The sequence below is a fragment of the Prionailurus bengalensis genome, chromosome A2 (assembly GCF_016509475.1).
Source record: "Prionailurus bengalensis isolate Pbe53 chromosome A2, Fcat_Pben_1.1_paternal_pri, whole genome shotgun sequence".
NCBI classification, from domain to species: Eukaryota; Metazoa; Chordata; class Mammalia; order Carnivora; family Felidae; genus Prionailurus; species Prionailurus bengalensis.
In genome coordinates, this window is record NC_057348.1 from 146609792 (window position 1) to 146634398 (window position 24607).

The 24607-nt window shown below is 42.0% G+C and overlaps 1 protein-coding gene across 1 annotated transcript in view; it reads left to right on the plus strand.

The window, feature by feature from the left end:
- The window catches only part of MKLN1 (muskelin 1), a 382687-nt gene that overhangs the window by 16798 nt on the left and 341282 nt on the right, over positions 1–24607 (plus strand). Inside the window, exon 2 of the mRNA XM_043590475.1 lies at positions 8832–8956. Within this exon, the coding sequence (XP_043446410.1) occupies positions 8940–8956 (17 nt within the window). The 5' untranslated portion in view covers positions 8832–8939. The remainder of the gene's footprint in view (positions 1–8831; positions 8957–24607) is intronic.

Here is a 24607-nt window from a genome sequence, read left to right on the forward strand (position 1 = left end):
TAGTGGGAAACAAACTTCTGCAATTGGCTTTAAAAAGTCAACTGTATAAATACAAGAATTATGAGACCTATTTTATTAACATTTCAGGTGCAAAAGATCTCAGGATGTGGGTTGATTGTGAAGTACTATGAGTAAGTATTGGTACTATCAGAATACTGATACAGTCTCAGATGGCATTAACAGAAAACCCATGTCCTGGGAAGGTGCAAGAATGTTCCAGCTGGTTTGTACACTGCTTATACCAGATAAGAGAAATTGAGATTCATTCTGGGAGCCACATTTTAAGTTTTTTTTTATTACATTTATTTATTTTTGATAGACAGAGAGAGACAGAGCAGAGGTGGGGGAGGGGCAGAGAGAGGAGACACAGAATCTGAAGCAGGCTCCAGGCTCCGAGCTGTCAGCACAGAGCCCAACGCGGGGCTCGAACTCACAAACCGTGAGATCATGACCTGAGCCGAAGTCGGACGCTTAACCGACTGAGCCACTCAGGTGCCCCGCTGGAAGCCACATTTTAAAAAGGACAGACAGCAATGGATGTCTAGAGGAGAGCTGCTAGCTGGTAACAAAATACATACATACACCTATGCAAGTATGCATACGTAAAGACTGGATTATTTCACAAAAGTTCAATGAGAATACCCAGAAGGTAGCTGAAAACCACCCTCAATGAGAGGAAGAGATACTTCTTATATTGTGTGTGGCTCCAGAAGACAGGGAGCTGTGGCTGGAAGGAGGCAGATTTGGGCCAGTTAATAAAAATTAAAACATGACCATATCTTGCATATGTTTTTAGGCACTAAAATGCCAAGTGCAGTGCTTTAGACACAGCAGGCACTCCATATATGTACTGAACTCTATGGAATGTTCAGTTGCTCAAAAACTCAACAAGTTTGCCTTGTGGGGTAGTAATATGTGGGTGGAAGCCGGCCGGCAACCTTTTGTAATAAAGACGACCATCCCGTAAAAAGAAATCCCTATACCTCGCCCAACTCCACCCTTTTCCCCAGCCATTACCTGCTTGCCTCCCAGCCAACTTCAAAGAGGAGTCTTCACTCTATCCATTCCAGCCTGACTTCTAATTCTCTAGAATATGTGCTCGTGAGATCTAATCACCAAACATAATGGTATCAGTCATCCTACCCCAGGGAGAACTCTTGGTTATTTCCTCTCGCAAGGGCTCTCCCCCCGTTGCTTGTGGACCTCCTCCATCCCATACGCAAGCTCCCTTTCTGTTCCTCCTCAGCCCCCTCCTCCCCTGACAACTGTCTGCATACTTTCCTTTGGCATTCTTTTCCCCATGCACCCTCCCCAGGATATCCCATCCATTCTGAGGACTTAGCTACCATTGGGCACTGCTTTCTGAACCTACACACTCAGTCTAAACCTCTTTCCTGATCTGCAGACCTTTGCATTTCGCCACTGGTAACCCACCGTTACTGCAAATTTAATATGCTACTCATGACCCCCACCACGCTTGCTCACCTTCCCCCTTTTAGCTTAGTTACTGTCATTACACTTCAACCTTGGTCTCTCTCCCCTGCTCCCAAGCTCCTATGTAATCAATAACCATGTCCTCAACGCTACTTCTAAATCTCCCTTGGATTTGTCACTACTTTTCATTCCACTGCTGCTATGGTGATTCAGACCTTAATCCCTTTCTTAGACTATTACAGGGGCCTTCTAATTGGCTTTCCAGGCTCCAGTCTCCCCTTCTTCTAGTGTGGCCTTCATCTTGCCAGCTAAAGTCTTATTTATTTTTTAATATGAATGATCACATCTCTACCTTATTTAAGAACCTCTGATAATTATTTATTGTCTTCAGTATAAAGTCCAAATTCCTTACCTGTAAATCAAGGTTGTTCTTGATATGGCTACAACCTACCTTATGATAGACACTTTCAACTCACACCAGACTTCCCTCTTTTCTCTGAACACAGTTTGCCTTTTCACAACTTTGTACCCCTTTTCATCCTATTCCCATAGGGAAAATACCTCTCCTCTCCCCTGGGCAGGACCAACTCATCTCCTCCTTCAGTGCCTAACCCAAACTTTAGCATCTCTAGAAAAAACAAAGAAACAAACAAACAAAACACTTTTTAACTTGCAAGTCAGACATCAGGGCACAAGACATGATATTTATTTTTTTTAAGTTTTTAAAATTTATTTATTTTGAGAGCGCAACAGAGAGAGTGAGCAGGAGAAGGGCAGAGGGACAGAGAGAGAGAGAGAATCCCACGCAGCGCAGAGCCTGACTTCGGGCTCGATCCCACAAACCGTGAGATTATAACCTGAGCCGAAATCAAGAGTCAGGCACTCAACTGACTGAGCCACCCAGGCACCCCACGATATGGTATTTAAAACAAGGGACTGGGGGTGCCTGGCTGACTCACTCAGTGAAGCATGAGACTCCTGATCTCGGGGTTGTGAGTTAGAGCCCCACGTTGGGTGTGGAGATCACTTAAAAATAAAATCTAAAACAAAATAAAATAAAGCAATGGACTGGCTGGGTAATTGTAGAGAACCAAGCCCAAGGGGGTTTCCAGCATTCAGAAATGAGGAAGGACCCAGCGAAAGAGAATGAGAAGGAATACACAATGAGGTAGGAGGAAAGCCAGTGTGGGTATGAAGCCAAGTAAAGAAAATGTTTCAACAAGGGAGTGATCATCAGTGCCAAGAAGCTGCTGAGAGGAAAGTAAGGTGAGGACGGACAATTGACCCTTTAATTGGACAACATAGAGGTCATTGTGACCTTCACGTGTGTGTTTTCAGTGGAGTAATGGGGAACAGAAGGCTGATTGAACTGGCTTCAAGAGATAGCCAGAAACGAGGAAGTAGATGTTTGTTGAATGGGTGACGTGTTGGATGAATGAAGAAATGATGTCTTAGAGAGGATTCCATAATTGGTCGGGAACCAAAATAGAGGAGTTATTTTGAACTTAGAGTCTCTGAAAAGTTTCCAAATAGAAACAAGGATGCGATTTCATGATGCAAAGCTTTTCTTAAGTGACAAGGGAATTCAGAGTAGGACTAACCGAGCAGTAGGGTTATTTTAGGGAAGGTTCTGTGTGAGTTCTGTAGTGATCACATTTTATCTACTGCTGACCCAGTTCATAAGGACCTTCATGCAGGACTCCTCAGAGGCTTGAGGGAAGAGCTGTCCTTGCAGACCCTAGGTGTATATTCAGAGACTCTTTCCAAATGCCTCTTGCTAGTGTGTGGGGTTGCTGTAAGAAGCCTGTAAAGTTGGTTCTCACTCCTTTGGAGGCTGGGCAGTACCACATCTGAATGATTGGGAAGAGATGAACAGGAAAAACCTGACCCCTCCAACACAGTACATTAGAAAATGCTGTATTTGGGAATATTTCTATAGAAATTTCTTATACTGAAATACTAATGGAATGGGCTATGTGACCACCGATATTTGAGGAAGAAGTAGGCTGCTCTTACCTGCCACCCCCCTGGAGTATAATCGTAAGGAAGTATGGAGACTACAGACTTTGGGTAGACCAGACCCGAGCTTTGGTGTTGTGACGTTACTCAGTGTCTTAAAAGGCACTTTGGTATAGATCCCATGTAGAATGTGGTTTTACTTACATGACTAAGGACAAACAACCCTAGGGGCCAAATATTTTCCTTTACAGAATTGTCTATGGTGAAGTCCAGGGCTTGGATTGTGACATAGAACTCACCACAGAATATCTGAGAACTTCCTGTCCTACCATGTTCCCCGTAGTTTGCCAGATGCATAGAGTGCTCCTGTTTGTCTTTACTTTTGTGCATTCTGTGCCTTCTACCTGGAATACCCCAATCCCTTCTTCCTGACATGCTGAGATCTAGGAGCACCTTCTCTCAGAAGCCTTCCTCATCCTCTCACACACAGACCGATTCCTTCTCTGTGCTCCCCAGACCATTCTCATCTGTCATTCCATCACCACACCTACCACACTGAACTACAGTTGTTTACTCCTCTGGCTCCCTCACTGGGCTCTGAGTCTCCTGAAGTCAGCAATTTTGTCTTCTTCCTATTTTCATTCTGTGCATCTAGAATAGCGCTTGTACGCTTTGGGCACATGATCACTGTTTTGAATGGATGTATGAAGGCTTGAGAGCATTAATGAGAGAACGAGTGAATGGATGCATAAAAAGATCAGAAAAATGTGATCCCCCAAAAGGTTGCTAATACAAGCATAAAAATGTCAGTGACTTCACATATATGCAGAATTTGTGCATGTGAAGGTACGTGCCAAATCCAGCTAAGACGAGAAGATCATTACAGCATAGTGCATATAAGGAAGAGCTAGTACAATCGACTAGTAATATGTGTAGCACAAGTTGGTGAGAACCGTGCTGATTGAAGTCAGAGTTGGGTAGTAAAGAATTGATTGGTTTCGATCTAGATTTGAGAGAGAGATTTGATCTGTAGGACACCTGAACATTTTGGTGTTTGTTATTTTTTTTTTTTTTACCGTTTATTTACTTTTGAGACAGAGAGAGACAGAGCATGAACGGGGGAGGGTCAGAGAGGGAGCGAGGCACAGAATCCGAAGCGGGCTCCAGGCTCTGAGCTGTCAGCACAGAGCCCGACACGGGGCTCGAACTCACGGGCTGCGAGATCATGACCTGAGCCGAAGTCGGACGCCCAACCGACTGAGCCACCCTGGCGCCCCTGGTGTTTGTTATTTTTTTTAATCAAGGTGTTTTTCATCTTAAAATGTGAGGGCAAGGTACACCTTAATAAACATGTTTATCTGAAGCATGGCTTCATTGTAGAAAGAAAGAAAAGAAAAGAAAGAAAGAAAACGGAAAGAAAGAAAAGAAAGAAAGAAGAAAGAAAGAAAGAAAGAGAAAGAGAAAGAAAACAAACCAGCTGTTACACCTCTAAAATGGAAGGTACATTGAACCCATCATTTAATCCAAACACGCTTTAGTTTCTTTCATGCATACTTTGTAGAATGATAATAGCCCTTGCTCATATTTACATTATAAAAGTGTTGTTATTGTAAATTAGATAGGATAAAATGGGTTAAGATGTCTTCTCTGAAAGACATGCACTCGACACAAATGAGGTATTATTATTTAGTTTTTCCTTTTCAATATCGTTAAACGAGAATTAGATGAAAACTAGGCTTTAAGCAATATCCAGTGGGTAAATGATTATTGACTCAAGTGAAATGAAAAAAAAAAAAAATCTTTAGCTGAAAACTCAGCATAGCCAGTCGGTGCGCAAGGCAAAAATATCGTCTTTATCTGTGATGCTCATCACCGCTCTCTATCACCTCTCTGGGCTGTAATCACAAACTGAAGACAGTTAGGGCTTGCCGTTCAGTCACCTCGTGCATTTTACAGAAGATGGACATCCTGGAACAGTTGCAATTTGGAAACAATGCTTCAACTAATTAAGCCATGCAACTAGTTTTGTTACTGATTTAAGGGCCTAAATGAACCTTGTCAGGCCTTTGCGTCAACTCATGGTTCTGAGGTTCGGGGAGTGCTATTAACTACAACCTTCTCAGGTTATTACTGCCAGTGCCTCTGTGCTCCCCATTAGCACCACCCAGGCCAGAGCTTTTTCTGTCTTCCTCTTGCAATACAGGCTTATGACGGAAGGAGAGGGGTTGTGGAAATAAGATTTGGGGAACTGTGAACGTCGGGAACTTCCGTTCGAGTCACTGAAAGAACACACCGGGAAGATGAAGGATAACAGAGCTGGTGGGATAGACTGTCCAGCATAACGGTGCCTGGCCTCTGTGTGTGCAGAACAGCTTCAGCCCATTTCTGATTCTTCGTCTTTGATCTTGGACTGCCCCCTGCCCCTCCCCTCATGTCCAAACCCCTTACAGTGTTCATCCATTATGTATTGGCTCACCTTCATTCCCTAGGACCGACCTTCAGCGTTGTTTCTAGTGGTGGTCATCTGTTTTCCACCTGACCCATTTATCTTGGCTTCTGGATTTTGTTCTCAGAGAGGCCCCCTGCTTGGAGAGCTGTCTGGCCAGCTGTGGGGCCAGCTGCCTGCTCCAGATTCCAAGGTGACCAAATCTCTCTCTTCTCCCTCTGACTGGTCCCAATCCAGGAGCTATAGCAGCAGGTGAACAACGATGATGATATAGTAACGGTATCTGACCAGACTTTTACCTGGGGGGGGGGGGGGTGCTGCTCAGAGAGGTCAGTTTACATAGCACAGCACAGTGGGCGGGGGGCCGGCAAGACCATGTGGGCCTTCCAGGCCTAGTGAAAGGTTGGGGTGCAGAGGAAGAGCTGGGTGCAGAGCACAGAAGGCAGGCTTGGTTAACTCTACAGTTTTAGCCACAGCCAGTGCTGGTTGTAGGACCACAGTCTCGCACACCGGCCATGCCTACCAAGACCGTTGCCATACAGTCAGCTGAGCTACAGGTGGCTACAGGCGGTGAGGAAGACTTTGTGGTGGTCCTCTTTCCTCGCCTTTGGGAAGAAGATCTAGGGATTATGTGTTCCATTTCTAAGGCAAACTTTAAAAAAAAAAATTTTTTTTTAATGCTTATTTATTGTTGAGAGGGAGACAGAGAGACAGAGTACGAGCAGGAAAGGGGCAGAGAGAGAGGGAGACACAGAACCCGAAGCAGGCTCCAGGCTCCGAGCGGTCAGCACAGAGCCCGACGCGGGGCTCGAACCCACGAACCCGCAAGATCATGACCTGCGCCGAAGTCAGACGATCAACCTAATGAGCCACCCAGGTGCCCCTCGAAGGCAAACATCTCGAAATAGTTGTCTACATTCGTTGGCTCCACTTGTTCCTCAACTCACCGTGACCTGGCTTCTGCCTCCACTGACGCTGCTCTTGCCCGGCACCTGCTCAAGTACCTTCTTGGTGCCCACCCCATGACTGCTTCTCAACATTTTCTTGATCTCTTGACAGCATTTGCTTTGTTGACCACAACCTACTCGACATGTGTTTCTCCTTTGTCCTCCGTGATACCTCACATTCTTGTTTCCTTCTCCTCCCTCTGATTTCACCTTCTTACTCACTCCCCCCCCCAACCCCCGCCACCAAAGGCCTCCACCCCGGGGATCCTTTCTCTGCCCATTCTTTGAGGTTGTTATTCCTCTGGGCGCTCTCTTGGGTCTTTTCTCTTCCCCGGCGCTCACTCAGGGTAACTCTTTCATCCGTGTGGATTCTGTTGTGGCCTGTCAGGTACTGGTGATTCCCACACCTGTATCTTCAGACTTCTAGATCAAACTACCTGCTGCTACCCTGCCAGTGTTCTCCGGGCATCACAAACCAAACGTGACCCCGTCTGGACTCTCCCCTTCTCCTCCACAGCTCCTCTATTTTGTGTTTCCGTTTTGCTGTCCCAGTGACTAACATCACTGTCCATCCCGTTGTTCAAGCCAAACATCTGAGCAGCAGTCTTGACTTTCCCCCTTCAAAATTCCAACGATCAAGCAATCACACATTTTAGTAGATTCCACCTCCTCTATGACATAGCTTGTACAATTCTGAGCGACTGGGACCCGCTTAGCTTTCCAGTGTCGTCTCTGACCACTCTGTCTCAGCTATGCTGAACTAATTTTCAGTGCTCAGCTGCTCAGCGCACACGGTCATTTCTGTCACCTCAAAAATGCACATCTGCAACACCCTCCACCTCAAACAGGCTTGCTCCTCTTTTTGTTTTAATTTTTTAAAACGTTTATTTATTTTTTTTTAATTTTTTTTAACGTTTATTTACTTTTGAGACCGAGAGAGACAGAGCATGAACGGGGGAGGGTCAGAGAGACAGAGGGAGACACAGAATCTGAAACAGGCTCCAGGCTCTGAGCTGTCAGCACAGAGCCCGACGCGGGGCTCGAACTCACGGACCGCGAGATCATGACCTGAGCCGAAGTCGGACGCTTAACCGACTGAGCCACCCAGGCGCCCCAAAACGTTTATTTATTTTTAAGAAAGAGAGAGAGAGATTGAGTCAGAGCATGAGTTGGGAAGGGGCAGAGAGAGAATCTGAAGCAGGCTCCAGGCTCTGAGCTGTCAGCACAGAGCCCGACGTGGGGCTCGAACTCACAAACATGAGAGATCATGAACTGAGCTGAAGTCAGACACGTAACCGATTGTGCCACCCAGGTGCCCCTTCTTTTTTTTAACTAACTCCTCCATAACTTGTAAGTCCCCATGTAGAAGCCACTAACTCTCTTTTTTACTAAGTTTATTTATTTGAGAGTGAGAGAGAGAGACCAGGCACACGTGAGAGCTGGGGAGGGGCAGAGAAAGAGGGAGAGAGAGGATCCCAAGCAGGCTCCAAGCTATCAGCACAGAGCCTGACGTGGGGCTTGGTCTCACAAACCATAAGATTACGAGGTGAGCCAAAATCAAGAGTTGTTTGCTCAACCAACTGATCCACCCAGGCAGCCCTAGGAATCAGTAACTTTCAATTCTCCCAAAGTCTGGGTTAGGTGACCCTCCTCGAGCTCTTGGTACACTTCTTTATCAGAGCCTCCTCTCCTATTTTTAGCTTGCCTTCTATGAGAAGCTCTACTATAAAGCCCTTATAAGCAGGGACCACATTCATTCTATTCACCTTTGTATTCCTAGCTCCACCCAGTAGTTAGGACAAAATAGATGTTCAACGAATGAAGGAATGTAAATGTTAAAAGTATCATTGCAAAAATATAAATTTCAAATCAGAAAATACAATTCGGATTTTACCAGAGAAAGATTTATCAAGTCCCTCTAATATCAAAGGGGATTGGAGATGATCTAAAACGATTTAGAAGAACTTATCAACATTAGAATCATGAGCAGAGAGCAGTTAATAGAGGCAGATTTCACATCTGTTCCTTGTGGGATTCTTTTCCAGAGTTCAATATCCAGATTCTCTGAGCCGAGTTTTGGGATCGCCCAAGCAGTCCATCCTCCTGAATTTTCATAAGTTATTGGATTCACAACCCACTCCATATTTGAGAAGATGGGGATTGGAATAAGGTAAGTGCCACCTTTTCTCCTTTTCGACTTTTCAGTTCTCCTTTCTGGAGTCTTCATCGAGAGGTATGACCTGGATTCCGTTCTAGTGTCGCTGGCCTCACAGGGTCTGCAGGTCCTCGTATGAAGAGATGCCGTCAAGTCTCTTGAGGAATCATGTCCTTTCAAATTTCCTATTTGGTTTCATGACCGTCTACATCCTTCACCACCGTGCTATCAGTTGCTTTCTTAATGTGACCCCAGATAGAGAAAAATGGGTTTTGAAAAATCAACTTGCCGCCCACTCTGGGACACCTTTCGGTCCAGAGGCACACTAGGAATGGAGGACACGAGCAACGCCATCAAACGTCAAAAACAACTCGGCTTTAGCCATACTGTTTATGGACTCCCCCGCATTCCACCACACTGTCAACCTTCCTTAGCTCTGCACCCACTTTAGTTTTTCATTTAAAACCCTTAGGATTAATAATCTGTCTTCTTATTTATTATCTGTCTCCTCTACTAGAATGTAAACTCCATGAGGGCAGGGATTTTGTTTTAGTCACCACTCTATACTCAACACATGGAACAGTAGCTGATACATGGTAGGCACTCAATAAATATTTGTTGATTGAACGAATGATGCTTTTTAAAAAAATTCTCAAGAGGCTGATGCACACCTAGGTCTCTAGGCATCTAATGCAGGTCTGGTTTGTAGCCCTGTCGCCCTTAACACTTTCATCGATGACTAAAATCATGACACTGATAGCGTGATAAACACATTTAGACATGACATACCAACTAGAAAGGGTAACAAATAAGCTGGATGATACAATCAGGATCTCCCCCCACCGCCCTCCCAGCTAAATCCTGACAAAATGTAATCATGAATCACATCTAATAATATGAAGTTTAATAGGGACAGATATAAAGTACTCAAAGATCCCAAAATTCAATCGTACAAGTACAGATTGGGGGCGAGAAGGCTTACAATTGTGCACGTAGGAAGATTTAGAGTCTCCTGTAGATTGTTAGTAGATGATGAGTCAACACAGTGTGATGTGACTTCAAAAAAATCAATCTTTTGTTATATTAATAGAAATATAGTGCTCAAGTTGGGAAGTCGTTCTCTAGTACTCACCTGTGACCAGGCTACATTTGTTCCATGTGGTGAATCCTGATCTTCAGCCTGGAAGAAAGACATTGATAAACACAAGATTATTCAACACGAGTAAAAAGGATAAGGGATCTGGTAAACAGTGTCATGTAAAAAATGGTTAAAGAAATGTAACATCGTGTGTGGGTGTGTGAGGATGGGGGTATCAGCTAGCCTATGTAGCTACCTTCCAAAGTTAGGGGGGGCTATCCTGCTGAGGAGAGATCAGATTTCTTCTGAGTAATCCCAAATGACAGAGGGAGGAGCCACGAGTGGAAGATGTAAGCATGTACATTTCAACCCACCAGAAGTTATCAACAATTAGACTTGCCCACCAATCAAGTGGTAACTGTTGGAGGTAGTTAAGTTCCCTGACCCTGAGGCTATTCAAGCAGAATGCAGACATTTTTGCCCCATTTGCTGGATGTATTTGTGATGGAAGTTCAAACACTGGGGTGAGGGATCAGGTTCATCACGATAGGAAACACGTATTGAGTGTCCACTATATGACGGGTACCATAAGTGATTAGCATGCATTATCATGTCTAATAGTCACATCAATCATACCAGTTCCATCTTACAGACGAGAAACGATAAGGCTCCGAGGGATTCAGTAATTTGCCCAAGGTCTTACACCTTGTACAAGGCAGAGCAAGGATTTGAACTTAAACAGTCACATCCCTGATCTCAATTATTACTCTATAAAGGACTCCCACTTCAAGAAAACCCTTCTTTCCCACCCTGAGATTCTATCACTCTAATGAAGTAATCAAACCAAGGAGCTTATTATCTCCAGTAGTAAATGATTCTATAGTAAATAGTTTCTTTCAATATAGTACACAGGCACTAAATTCATGTGGGCATTTGCCACTCGTGGTGCACCATATGGAGCCCAGCATAGGACCTGGCACACAATAGGTGCTCAATAATTATTTATTAAGCAAAAAGAATGAGCGAATGCAACCACACAAGATTGGCTGCATTCGAAATGACAAAATCTCAATATATTGGGCCCGAGGGAAAACAAGCCAATTTCTGGGTGGTCTGCTGAGGACGCTTGGCAAAAAGTGGTAAAAATCCATCATTTCTAGCAAAGGCCTTGAGAATTCCCGTCCAGTCGTTTGGACGATACTCATTTCGACAAATATTTACTGAGTACCTGTCCTGTGCTAAGTATGTGCAACATGCTGGGGGTGCAGAGGCGAATCAGAGGATGTAATGTTAGTGGGGGAGATGGACAGGTCGGCAAATTCTTCTGATGCAATGTTACAAGTGCTATCTCAGGAACGTATGTGTGTGTGTGTGTGTGTGTGTGTGAACTAATTCTACTCGGTTGAAAGAGTTGCCTGGTACTTCTGTTTTAAAAATGATGGCCACGTACTTTCTATGAGTTTATTTGGTCTTCATAAAGACCGTGTGAGGTTGTGATCCCTTTTTGTACGGGAGATGACGTAAAGTTTCACAGAGGTTAGGTGAGTTCTCCAAGGTCATGCAGCTGGTAATAACAATTGCTGACATTTACTGAGTGCTCAGGATACCTGAGGCTCTGTTTTAGGCCCTAGTAAGACTCACAACTACTCTCTGAGGCTGTTACTGCTATCACTGGCATTTTATAGACGGGGATACTGAGGCACAAGATTGAAATGACTTGCCCAGAGTCACACGGCGAGAAAGTAAAAAAACTAGGATTCACATCTCTGCATTCTGGCTTTAGCAGGCACATGCTTCCCCACGGAGCTAAATTACCTTCCACTGGTCCCCTCGAGAGCTGGAACTCACTTGGATTCTGACTCCAAGTTCAATTCTCTTCCAAGAGACCTTGCCCTTTAGCAATATTGCATCCAAGTGAAAAGAAATGGTGTGTGCCTGGATCTAAGGAGAGGTTGCGTGGGGCGGGCACCCTTGCAAGTGTTTGGGGAGAGGTGTGGTAAACTCTAGAATGTGCATCAGCTGTGTACGCAGGGTTTTCAGGGCAGCCAAAATTTGGCTTGTTCTCCAGGGCAGCACTCTGAGCTCTGGGGACTATGATTTGTTACTCATAGGAACTAGCCACCCTGACACTCCGCAGCCTTTCAAAATCTAGTTTAAAAATTTTAAAAGAAGACAACAGGATGTAAACCTTTAAGAATGAAGCAAGTTAAATTCAATACCTTATAAATAAGCAAGACTGGAGTTACAGAAAAGGAGAAATGAAGCACATAATTGCTTAAATTGTCCAAGCCTTTTCTCTATAATAAAAATTCTTGGATTGAGAAATAGTTCAATCCAATATTATTGTGCTTTAATAATTAAGTTGAGTTGGCTCTGTGGCAAATCGGAGAAAGAATTGGTTATTAACATGAATGAAGTAGATTACCCTTCCCTCAATAATTACTACTTCAGCTAATGTGGATACGATCCGTGCAATTGGATAGGACTGCATTTGAAGACATACATCTCCCATAATTTTTGGAGATTTGGTAATTTTAAGATTAGCTGGAGGCTGGGATTTCTGTGGCAGGCAGAGGGGCAGAAAGGGTGAACATTGTTCAGCATTCGTTCCTTCAAAGCAGGTGGGATTTTTTTTTTGTTTGGTTTGGCTTTTAGTGTTTTGTCATTTATAGAGGCCTGGTAGATTCACCGATTATCTCGGCCTTTGTGTTTCTGGATTTCTTTTTTCTTGGCTTCAGGTCCTTGGAAACATTTGTTTTGATGATACCAGGAGAGTTAGTCATGTTTTATTTTTGTTGTTCCTATTTATTTTTAAGATCCTTTCGTTCAAGTCAACTTACCAGGTATTGTGTAACCTGTATTTACGCCTCCACAAATAAAATATTCTTAGTAGTAGCTTCTAATACAACCTTAGAGGGATACTTAATAATTCGATGCCCAGTTAATGCCCATCAGAATGATTCTGTAGTATTAGTAGCTAGAACACAGGTATGCTTTGAAAAATAATGTTTGAAATTTATAATTGGGTTTGGCATTTAATGTGAAATTTCAGGTTTCATAGATCAATTAATTTTGAGTTACCACGCAGACAAATTCTCATAAACATATTTTCCTTTTCATCACCGAGTCGATAAAAGTTGGAAAACTCTTTTCACACACATTCCGTTCTTGAAGCCTGAAGGTAAATTGCTTTTAAAAACCACATCTCAAACAAACAGTTTTTCATAAAGTTATGAGTAAATGAACAGAGTGGGCTCTACTGGCATTTGGGATGCACATCTAATTAGAACTCTCCGTACTTCAGACATATAATTTACTAACGTTGAGGTTTTTAATTCTTAACTTTGAGTCCCCTGGGATGAAACAAGTGACCCTTGTTGGAAATACGTCAAGAATCAAATTTCTCAGGTTGAGCTTTAGTTTGTTGGTCATCAGATCCAAAACTGTTGGTTCCCAGAGTTAAAGACGTCTGACTTTCTGACGTTTGTTAAAAGATCAGGGCAGAAAGTGAGCACTGCCTTGCTGCTATGAAGAACAGATCTCCCCGTGTCTTCTCCTTGATGCTTCTCAGTCTGTGTCTCCGTGAGAAATGCTCCATCTATACTGTAACAGGAAGCACGCTGCACCCCTGCATATCCCCCATAGTGTGGGGGAGGCAGAGAACCCTGTCTTTACAATGAGACAGATGAATATCATCCTCTGAGCTGACGTGACGTACTTTCCAGTACAAGGTTCCATACTAGGCACCAAGGACAGCTTTGAATGCTCTCACTCACCAGTGTTCATAACTTAAAAGTGGTAACACGAGATTTGCAAGGTACTGGATGACCGTGAGCCCTTGAGCAAGAAACTTAACCTCTCTCCCAAATAACTATTTCACAGGGTTATTGTAGTCAATAATTGAGATTATATGTGAAAACACTTAGCACAAAGCCTGGCACATAGTTGCAACTGTAGACTGAATTTATGTGAAATCTATAATCATCCATGGAACCTCAAAGGGACAAGGGGACCCAAGTCAACATTATCTGCCCCCTAGCCGTTTGTTAAATCAGAAAATTCCACTTCCAAATGAATAATCACAGCTACCCATGATTTTGCTCTTCGAACAAAATGTTACTTGAACGCTACTCAGTTACTGTGTTTCATAACCCAGCTAAGTATGGTTTCTTTAGGAGAAAATTACATGTGAACAAAAGAAAGAAGGAACACTAGATAAATGAAACCTCTTTATTTCAGAATAAATGAAGGGTTACTTATCTGATTACAGATCATTCAGATGATATAATGATTATTAGATGTCCGTAAGTAATTATAAATCACGCTAGTTTTTCTAAGTTGGTTTTAAACAATTTTACTGATCTTAAAGAACTCATTTCCCATAATCGAATAGCAAACCTTGAGGTACACTGTATTAACTATTAATACGCTGAAATTACCCATTATCTATCTTTGTGTTTAACTGCATCTACTATCATAGCCCTGCGTTTATTTCAGCGATATAAAAGGAGTGATCTCAACTGCTCGCTCTCTCTACATTCTAGAAAGGAGAGAAGAGCATTCCTCCCACCCACTTACCTATGAAAAAAAGGACTCCCCGAGGCTGCCAGGAACTAACACTGTAGTAAAATTACAAGAAAATGTTGTTAAGAAACCTTTTCTCATCTGCAAGTTATTTCACTGAAACCTGAGGTGCTACATTTCACACAAAGGTGACTTTGGAGGAGAAAATTGGTGCCAAACTGGATCCGTTGTTTTTGTGTTATGTAAGAAGGAGAAAAAAAAAAAAAAAAAAAAAAAGAACTGTTTACTCCTAAGCCATAAATTTAAGATTATCCTATGATACCAAATGACACAATTTCCACACCTGAAACCTTAGAGTTATATTTTTATGAACTATTATCTGCACCCATTCAAAACCAAATATAATTAAATATGAAATAATTTGCTTTGCCCAGTAATATTTAAAATATACAAAGTTATTTTATTCACTATGTCAGAAGTGAATTCTAGTTGAACTGTGAAAATGGTATTGCTCTACAAAAGATTTTTCTTTTTAAATAGCTTTTTCCTGATAAAGAATATATGTGCAGCATAAAAATTATAGAATATACAATAGAGTAAAAATGAGGAAATATAAATCATAACTCTATCATCCAGAAATAAACACTATTAACATTTTCTTGTATTTTTTTATAATGGATGTTTATACATACACACATATCTCAAAATACCCATTATATATAAGTGCATATTAGTGCTTTATTACAGAAAATTTAAAACATAAACAAAGGTAGACAGAGAGCATAATGAACCCCATGTACTCATCAACCCATGATGGCCAACCCATCAATACCTTCTTCTTCTTCCCTACTCATTTTATTAAAAAATCTTTTTAATGTTTTATTTATTTTTGAGAAAGACAGAGAGAGAGAACGAGCAGGGGAGGGGCAGAGAGAGAGGGAGACACAGAAGCAGGCTCCAGGCTCTGAGCTGTCAGCACAGAGCCCAACGCAGGGCTCAAACTCGTGAACCGTAATCATGACCTGAGTCGAAGTTGGACACTTAACTGACTGAGCCGCCCAGGTATCCCTCTACTCATTTTATTTAAAGCAAATTCCAGAAATTACATCATCTAAACCAAAAATATTTCAACTTGGATCTTAAAAATAAGGTTTTTTTTAAACATAACCATTATGACACCTGAACTAATTAATAATATTTTAATAATATGAACCAGTCAGTGTTCAAATTTCTAATTGTCTCATAAATATTGTAATTTACTTTCATAATTTGTTTGAAGCAGGATCCAAATAAGGTTCACATACTAAGACTGGCTGATAGGTCTGTTAAATCTTTTTAAATATATATGGGTTTCCACTCTAATATTTTTTTCCTTGCAATTTATTTGTTGAAGAAACCAAGCTGTTTGTCTGTAGACCTTCCCACAGCTTGGATTTTTCGCATTGCCTCCTCATATATAGCTTAACATCTCTTCTGTCTTGTGTATTTCCTACAATTATCTACAGGCTTTATCAGATTCAGTGTTTTGGTTTTTGTGGGGGTGGGTTTTGTTTTTGGGGGTTTTTTGCAAGACACTTTCATGGGTAGTTGTATGTCTTGCCATTAGGAGGTGCACACTATGTAATAACCTCTTCTTTTATGTTATGTAGATTCATTAGTTTATTAAGAATTGCAAAATAGTAATATTTTAATCCCATGATTCCTTGAGTTGATTTTCTGGCATGTGCCCATGGTGGTTAATCATGTTTTTTTTTTTTTAATTTTGCTTTTGGTGTTGTTGTTTGTATTTATTTTTTTTTATGTCTATTTATTTTTTGGTGGGGGGAGGAGCAGAGAGAGATGGGGACAGGGGATCTGAACCAGGCTCTGTGCTGACAGCAGAGAGCCCAACTTGGGGCTTGAACTCAGAAACTGAGATCATGCCCTGAGCCAAAGTGGGACGCTTAACTGACTGAGCCACCCCGGTGCCCCTGTTGTCATTTTTAAGTATCATTTGAGCTCATTAATTAAAACATATTCAATGTGTTTCAATACATCTTATTTATTATTCTTATTAATGCCTAAATTATCCCTATGTGGCCTGTAGTAGCATCTTCAAATCAGCTCCTGGCTTCTTCTGACATGACTCTAGTAGTCTTTGACAGTGTCCTTGTTATTTGGTGTAAGGTGGTCATCTTGTATAGTTCCATGCAGTAAAAGTCTATTTTTTAAAAATCTATTTATATTTAAGACTTGAGTATGTATAAATATAATACCAAATCATAGGACAGAAGCTATTTATATAGCAAAGACTGGAAACAACCCAAATGTCCATTAATAGAGGACTCGTTGAACAAAATATGGTGCATCCACACAATGGAGCCCTGTGCGGTTATAAAATTGAATTAGGGAACTTTACATATACTTACATAGATTGATCTCTAGGATACATTGTAAGTAGATAGCAAGGGAGAGAAAAGTGAGCCTACTGTTTATGTCAGAATGGATATAAATATATATTTACATACGTAGATACACATATATACATACATACACATGTGGAGGGATAGACATCACAGAGTAATAGTTACTTGTAAAAGGGGGAAAGGAATGAAGTAGAAGGGATGGCGATAGAAATTAGACTTGTCTACCTTGAGACCTGACTTTGGAATTATGTAAATATCTACATAATTATAAAAACACTAATTTTAGGGGCGCCTGGGTGGCGGAGTCAGTTAAGCGTCCGACTTCAGCCAGGTCACGATCTCGCGGTCCGTGAGTTCGAGGCCCGCGTCAGGCTCTGGGCTGATGGCTCGGAGCCTGGAGCCTGTTTCCGATTCTGTGTCTCCCTCTCTCTCTGCCCTTCCCCCATTCATGCTCTGTCTCTCTCTGTCCCAAAAATAAATAAACGTTGAAAAAAAAAATTTTTTTAAAAGCCTAATTTTGCATACAATTGGTGGGATACAGAGAAATTCTTTTGAATAACTTGAAGACACAGCAATCTGACTGCATATCCCTAAACGGGATATTTCCTAAGGACAAAAAGGACTGCAAAAACACTTTTTTTAAACCATATTTGGTAATCGTATGGTTGGTGGTGCTGTCGATACTGCTGTTCCGGGTAATATGGGATAAGCAAATATTAATTATGGGATCTTCTAATTCTATCAGGTTCGGTGTCCTTGAGAACCAAGATTCACAGCACGGGAGGAAGGAAATCGAGATGTAAAAGAGAAGAGGTTAGGTAAAAACCCCATAGTTCTGAATTTGAATTAGAAGTTAGTGATATAAGGGGCACCTGGCTGGCTTAGTCGGTAGAACATGGGGCTCTTGATCTTGAGGTTGTGAGTTCAAGCCCCGTGTTGGGCATAGCAATTAGTTTTAAAAAATTATTTAAAAAAAAGAGAAGTTAGTGATATAAATTTATGACACATATGTATGTGTTTACATATATTTCTTACCTCCTCTGTTCACCGAAAAGACGTAATAGTGATTAAGCCAGTAGCAATGAGCACCCTTGGTATCTATATTAGACCTGACTGAGGCAGGAAAAAAGTCTATAGACATATACATATATATCAACAAATATATATTTATCATATATACATCACAATATATGAATATACATCAAAAATATACATATTCACATATTTAATGTATATTTTATGTAATGTATGTAATCAGTTATTTAGCTATTCTATTTTTGGACATTTAGATTCTTTCCAGTTCTTTCCAGTTATATACGATACTGCAACCAAGCATTTGTGCATGTCTTATTTTTCTAGTACAAATTCCTGTAAGTGGAATTACCCGGACAGAGGGTAGGAACATTTTTAAGCTCTTGATTAGTATTGTCCAGTCGCCTCCAGAAAGGTTATACCGGGTCACACACCAAGCGGCAGTGTGGGAGAGTGACTCCTTCATCCCATTAATAGTTATTGACATTTTAGACATTTATATTCACATGTTTCTGCCAATATGATCTAAGTTAGATAGAGTCACTCCTTTCTTTTTGTTCTTCCTCTTTGATTTCCTTATAAAGAGCCTTTAAAAGTTAAGAATACCACATGGAAAAATTACTCTGATATAACATTCTTGTATTTACATTAGGAATTAACAACTGTATATCAACAAAGATGAGAATGGTCTTATCAAACTAAGTGTATTACTTAGAATTTATGGGTGAGCTTGCTAACACTTTAGTTGCAAACATATCACGAATGTATTGGTATTAATTTTTGTAGCTTTTTGGTAATCTGGTAGCTACTTTTGAAATCCCTGGGGTTTGTCATTATAACCCTACCTTTGCAGAACTCATTATATATGGAAATATTTCCCAGACATAGTTTACAAAGTCAACTAACTTTGCAAACATTTCTTAGCGTGTTTATTCCATATACCATTCCATGTGAATATCATGAAACAAAAAAGTAGATTATGGATAACATGGGGCGCCTGGGTGGCGCAGTCGGTTAAGCGTCCGACTTCAGCCAGGTCACGATCTCGCGGTCCGTGAGTTCGAGCCCCGCGTCAGGCTCTGGGCTGATGGCTTGGAGCCTGGAGCCTGTTTCCGATTCTCTGTCTCCCTCTCTCTCTCTCTGCCCCTCCCCCGTTCATGCTCTGTCTCTCTCTGTCCCAAAAAAAAAAAAAAAAAAAAAAAAAACAAACCAAAGATTATGGATAACATAGACTGTTAAAGGTGGAGGGATCTTAAAGATCATCCATTTGGTCTAGCCTCTTTATTTTATACTTTGGGAAACTAAAGCAAAGGGCGGTTACACAACCCTCTGAGGTTGTACAGCTAATTTGCAACAGTGAGAGATAAAAATCCCAATCTGACTCAATATAGTGCCCTCGCCATGTAGCTTCCTAGTATTAGCAAAACTTGAAGGCAATATGTAAAAAGTAAAAATAATTGTTGCGTTAGGAAAATGAGGTTTGGGGTGTTGTCCTTTGAAATTCTATTGTCATGCTACCTTTTCAACAAAAAACCTATAGGAAATAAATCAACAAGCACATTAAAAAATCAGGTGAAGGGCTCCTGGGTGGCTCAGTAGGTTAAGTGCCTGACTTCAGCTTAGGTCATGATCTCACGGTCTGTGGGTTTGAACCACGCACTGGGCTCTCTGCAGTCAGCGTGGAGCCCTCTTTGGATTCTCTGTCTCCCTCTCTCTCTGTCCCTCCCCCACTCATTCTCTCTCTCAAAATAAATAAACAGTTCAAAATAAAATAAAATCAGGTAAAAAGAGCACTTCTGTTATTCAAACCTAGAAGTAAATTACTCTACTGGAGATTTATAGATATTTATATCATTATCAACAGCATCACCATGATTATTTCTTTCCAACTAACCCCTCTTTAAATGCAAAAGAAATGTGGAAGGAATAATACATTATCCAAGGGGCTAGGGCCTCGTCAGTTGTTTTTCTGCTGACAGAAGAGAGCATAAAGGTAGCATAGCATTGGAAAGGAAAGGGAGAGACTGAAAAGAGAGATGAGGGGACCCCAAGAGCAGCTTAGAGCAGAGTTTTACCCCAAATCAACTGGGATACGTTTACAGAACAGTTCATTTGAAGTCCAAGTCTCTTACAAGGGCTCCTTTAATGTTTATCGCGTTTCCAGAGGACCTATTAGGAAATGAGGAAGGGCAGCATTCTCAGGCCATGGACACAGACCGTCTGTCTCTGCCCAAGGAGTCGCACATGCCACGGCCACCTGCCTGCCCACGCTGCCGTGGTGGAAGGGGGCAAACCACCCTCAGCAAACGCTCTGTTTACGGTGCCTGGAAACAGGCCTTTTGCCATGGAAAAATTTCTCATTGTACCCATAGGTACAGGACACACATTGCATAATACGAATGATCTTATTAAGACTTCTCGCTAACCTGTGTACATGCTGTGCTTCAAGACTAGGGCTGAGTGCCATTTCTGAGGTGTCACTCCACTTTTTACTCAGGGACGAAGTCTAACGGGGGCCTGTAGGAGTACGCTCATGCCTTCCTCTAGAATCCTCCTCTGGTCACTGATGCCTGAAGTCTTAATGCCTCGTGCTTTTGGCTTCTCTCTGGACCCTGTACTCTCTAATTTCCAGTATTTTATTTCTCACTGTTTGTTGTTACAAAAGGAACAGAAGCACGTGGTAAAATACGAAATGCAAAGGGGTATTCCGTGAAAGGGACACCTACTCCTAACCTGGTCCCCAGGACGCTGCCCAGGAGTAACCCCCGTCTGTTTACCAGAAAACACGGTAGGGTACTTTCCTCTGTAGCAGCTGCTGCTCTGGACATGCAGGGCTGAGTGGCAAAGGGACGGATAAGATCTCTGCCTTCTGGTAGGAGTTGATGGGCCACCAAGAAGATACATAAGCGAATTATCATTTTGTATATCAGAATGCAGTAAATGCTACAAACAGAAACATGCCAGGAAGGGGGGAGAACGATCGGGGCCACTGAGGTGATATCTGAGCGCAGCACTGAAAGAAGAGAGAGCCAGTGCTATTGTACAGAAAGAACGTTCCAGACAGAGGGAAAGTACACTCCAGCACCTCTGGCATGATGTGGGGTCAGGGGGTTAAAAACGCTTTTAAAATTTTTGTTTTTAAAACACTTACAAAGTATCTACCACAGGCCAGGCATTCATCGGCGTCCTTTATATATACTAACTCTCTTAATCCTTGCAAAGACAACCTGTGGGATAGAGACGTTAGGAAAGTTGCCCCAAATCACAAATCAGTGAGTGGTCAGACCCAGACTTTCACAGAGGCTGTGTGGTTCTGGAGCCCGCGCCTCAACTGCTGTGCACACAGTAGGGCAGGTGGTACTGGAGCGCGGTGGGGCCATCCTGAGGGCAAAATGGGAGCCTTGAGAGAGGAACCAGTTCGGTCTTCCAGAACACTCTGACACATTTACACGTTTATGTTTATGTATATGTGTATGTGTGTGTGTGTGTGTGTGTGCCCTTCGGGTTTGTACTCTCTTACTTAATAGCTTAATGGTAAAGTGCAGAACAATTTTAATTGATGGAAAGGAGAGTAAGGTTTGATATTATGTATGCTCTGGTTAAAGATGATAGCCTATCAAATAATCTTTTTTGGCATGAGTGATCTCTTCTAATTTTTTTTTAACTTTATTTATTTGGAGAGAGTGTGTGTGTGAGAGAGCAGGAGAGGGGCAGAGAGAGGGAGAGAGAATCCCAAGCAGGCTCCCCACTGTCAGCGCAGAGCCCAATGTGGGGCTTGAACCCATGAACTATGGGATCATGTCCCAAGCCGAAATCGAGAGTCGGATGCTCAACTCACTGAACCACCCAGGCACCCCAGTCTTCTAATTTTTTTTAAAGTTTATTTATTTATTCTGAGAGAGACAGGGGCAGCGTGAGTGGGGGAGGGGCACAGAGAGGGGGAGGGGGAAATGCAAGCAGGCTCCATGCTGCCAGTGCAGAGCCTGATGCAGGGGCTTGAACCCACAAACCTGCGAGATCATGACCTGAGCCGAAACCAAGGGTGAGAGGCTTAACCGACTGAGCCACCCAGGTGCCCTTGATCTCTTCTAATTTTACTTGCTTTTTAAAAAAATTTTTAACGTTTTTGTTTATTTTTGAGAGAGAGAAACAGAGCGAGTGGGGGAGGGGCAGAGAGAAAGAGGCAGACACAGAATGTGAAGCAGGCTCCAGGCCCTGAGCTGTCAGCACAGAGCCTGATGTGGGGCTTGAACAGAGCCTGATGTGGGGCTTGAACTCACGAGCTGTAAGATCGTGACCTGAGCCAAACTCGGACCCTTAACCCACTGAGCCACCCAGATGCTCCTAATCTCTTCTCATTTTAAAGTCTTACAAATACTTCTCTATTCTGAAATTCTGGCATACTTGCTTGTTTGATTAGTGCTTCCTTGGGACAACAAATCAACTTTTTTTTTTTTTAATATAATTCAGTGGTTTCTTATACATTTACAATGTTGTATAACCATTGCCAGTATCTAATTCCAGAACTTTCCCATCACTCCAGAAAGAAACCCCATACCTATGAGCAGGCACTCTCAATTCTCCCCTGCCTGCAGCCCTTGAAAATCACTAATCTAGTTTCTGTCTCTACGCATTTTCCCACTGTGGGCATTTCAGATCAAGGGAATTGTACAGTATGGGGCCTTCTTTTACTCAGCATAATGTTTGCAGGATCCATTCATGCTTGTAGTATGTGTCAGCCCTCCGTTTCCTTTTTATGGCTGAATAAAGTTTCATTGTAAGCATATGCCACATTTTGTTTACTTATTCATCAGTTAGTGGACATTTGGGTTGCTTCTACTTCTTGGCCTTTTTGAATAACGCTATGTACATTTGTGTGCAAGTTTTTGTGCGGGTATGTTTTAGAACTCTCTTGGGGATACCCGGTGGGCTTACTGGGTTATATGGTAACAATGTTTAACTTATCAAATCAACTTTTGAACACAGCGTATCGCATGGCACCTCACTATTTATAAGGGAAAAAATATCAGAGCAAATGGTTGCATTAGCAAATGCCCTAGCCTGTCCTATTTCTATGAGAAGGTAGCAGATGAGGGGAGGTGCCTACTTCTTGGGGTTTAATGTGTCAGTACCTGAAAGTCATTGGCATTCAGTGGATATATTCTCCAGGCAGATCCCACTTGTTGTGGACCCCTCCGTATAACAGGATAGAGAGCAACCATGAGGATGTTGCCCTTGAAGTAGATGGAAGGTTCAGGCTTGAGCAACACCCCCGCCAGTCTCTCCAGGTACCCCTAATGGCATCCTAGTGCTATTAGCATCAGTCTGGAAAAGCAAAGGCTTTGAGAAGATGACATTGTTCTCTAAGAATAATAGTAATGATAATATTGGAAGCACCAACTTCTTGACATTCACTACACGCCTAGCATCATGCTAGATGCGTTGTAGCCTTTTTCTAGACCTATAGTTTGCTAATAGCCATGGAAATGTGGCTGGTTTGAGTTGAGATAAACTGTACGTGTAAAATATACATTAGATTTCAAACACTTGGTACACAAAAGGGAATATCTCACTAATTATCTCACACAATTATCTCACTAATTGTTTTTGCATGTTGAAATATTTTGGATGTGTTAAGGAAAATATATTACTAAAATTAATTTCACCTGTGTCTTTTTACTTGTCTTACTGGGCCTACTAGAAAATTTTCAATTATGTATGGAACTCATATTTGCAGAGTCAAATTATATTTCCATTGGACAGCACTTGTTCTAGACTATTCTTCACAGTAATTTGATCGGCTGGATGGTATTATCATCCTCACATTATGGGTGAGGAAATTGAGGTTTAGAGAGCTTAAGTAAATTGCCAGTGATCATACAGCTGTGGCTTAAGCACCACTCTGTCTGTCTCCAAGCCTGAATTTGTACCCATTACTTTGTGCTCTCTCTCCATGGCCCAGAAATATAACCCCTATGATACAGAAATGGTTATCATCATTAGCTATGGCAAAAAGCTGTTTTCACATCTCCATGTAGGGCTCAAGAAAAAATTGTCCACATCACTCTGTAAGGTAGAATTTAGGTTATAGTTGGGGGAAATTGCCTATGGGAAAGTTTCTTAAATGCTAACTCTTTGTTTGGGGCAGTTTGGGGCTTACTCACCAAGGAAAGGAGGTAGAGGAAACTACTTCCGAGGCTACTGTCACTTCTATGATCCTGCATTACAACTGTCATCAGGTTCACAGGTCAGTTGTTGCCATAACCCTCAGGGTGAGACAGAGCAGAGGGAGGCGAATTTGTGCTTCAGTTTTGTCCTTTTTTTCCCTATAAAACATAGGGCTTTAATTTCATCCCATTTCTTTTGAATTTGTGAGGACCTCAACGGGACATTTTTCATAGCAGTGCTGACCTCTTCCCAGTTGCAACGGAGAGAAGGCAAAACTATTTAGGAGAGAAGGAGTCATTCCATCGCCTTTCTTCCCCCCTGCTACCTTAAACAATTCTCTAATGGTCTCCCTAAAATATGTGTCTTAATTCAGCCAAGTCTGCATTTCCCCAAGGTATCCACATTCATCACTCAAAAAGAATTCTCATATGTACCTACTAATGCTAGCTATTACTATAT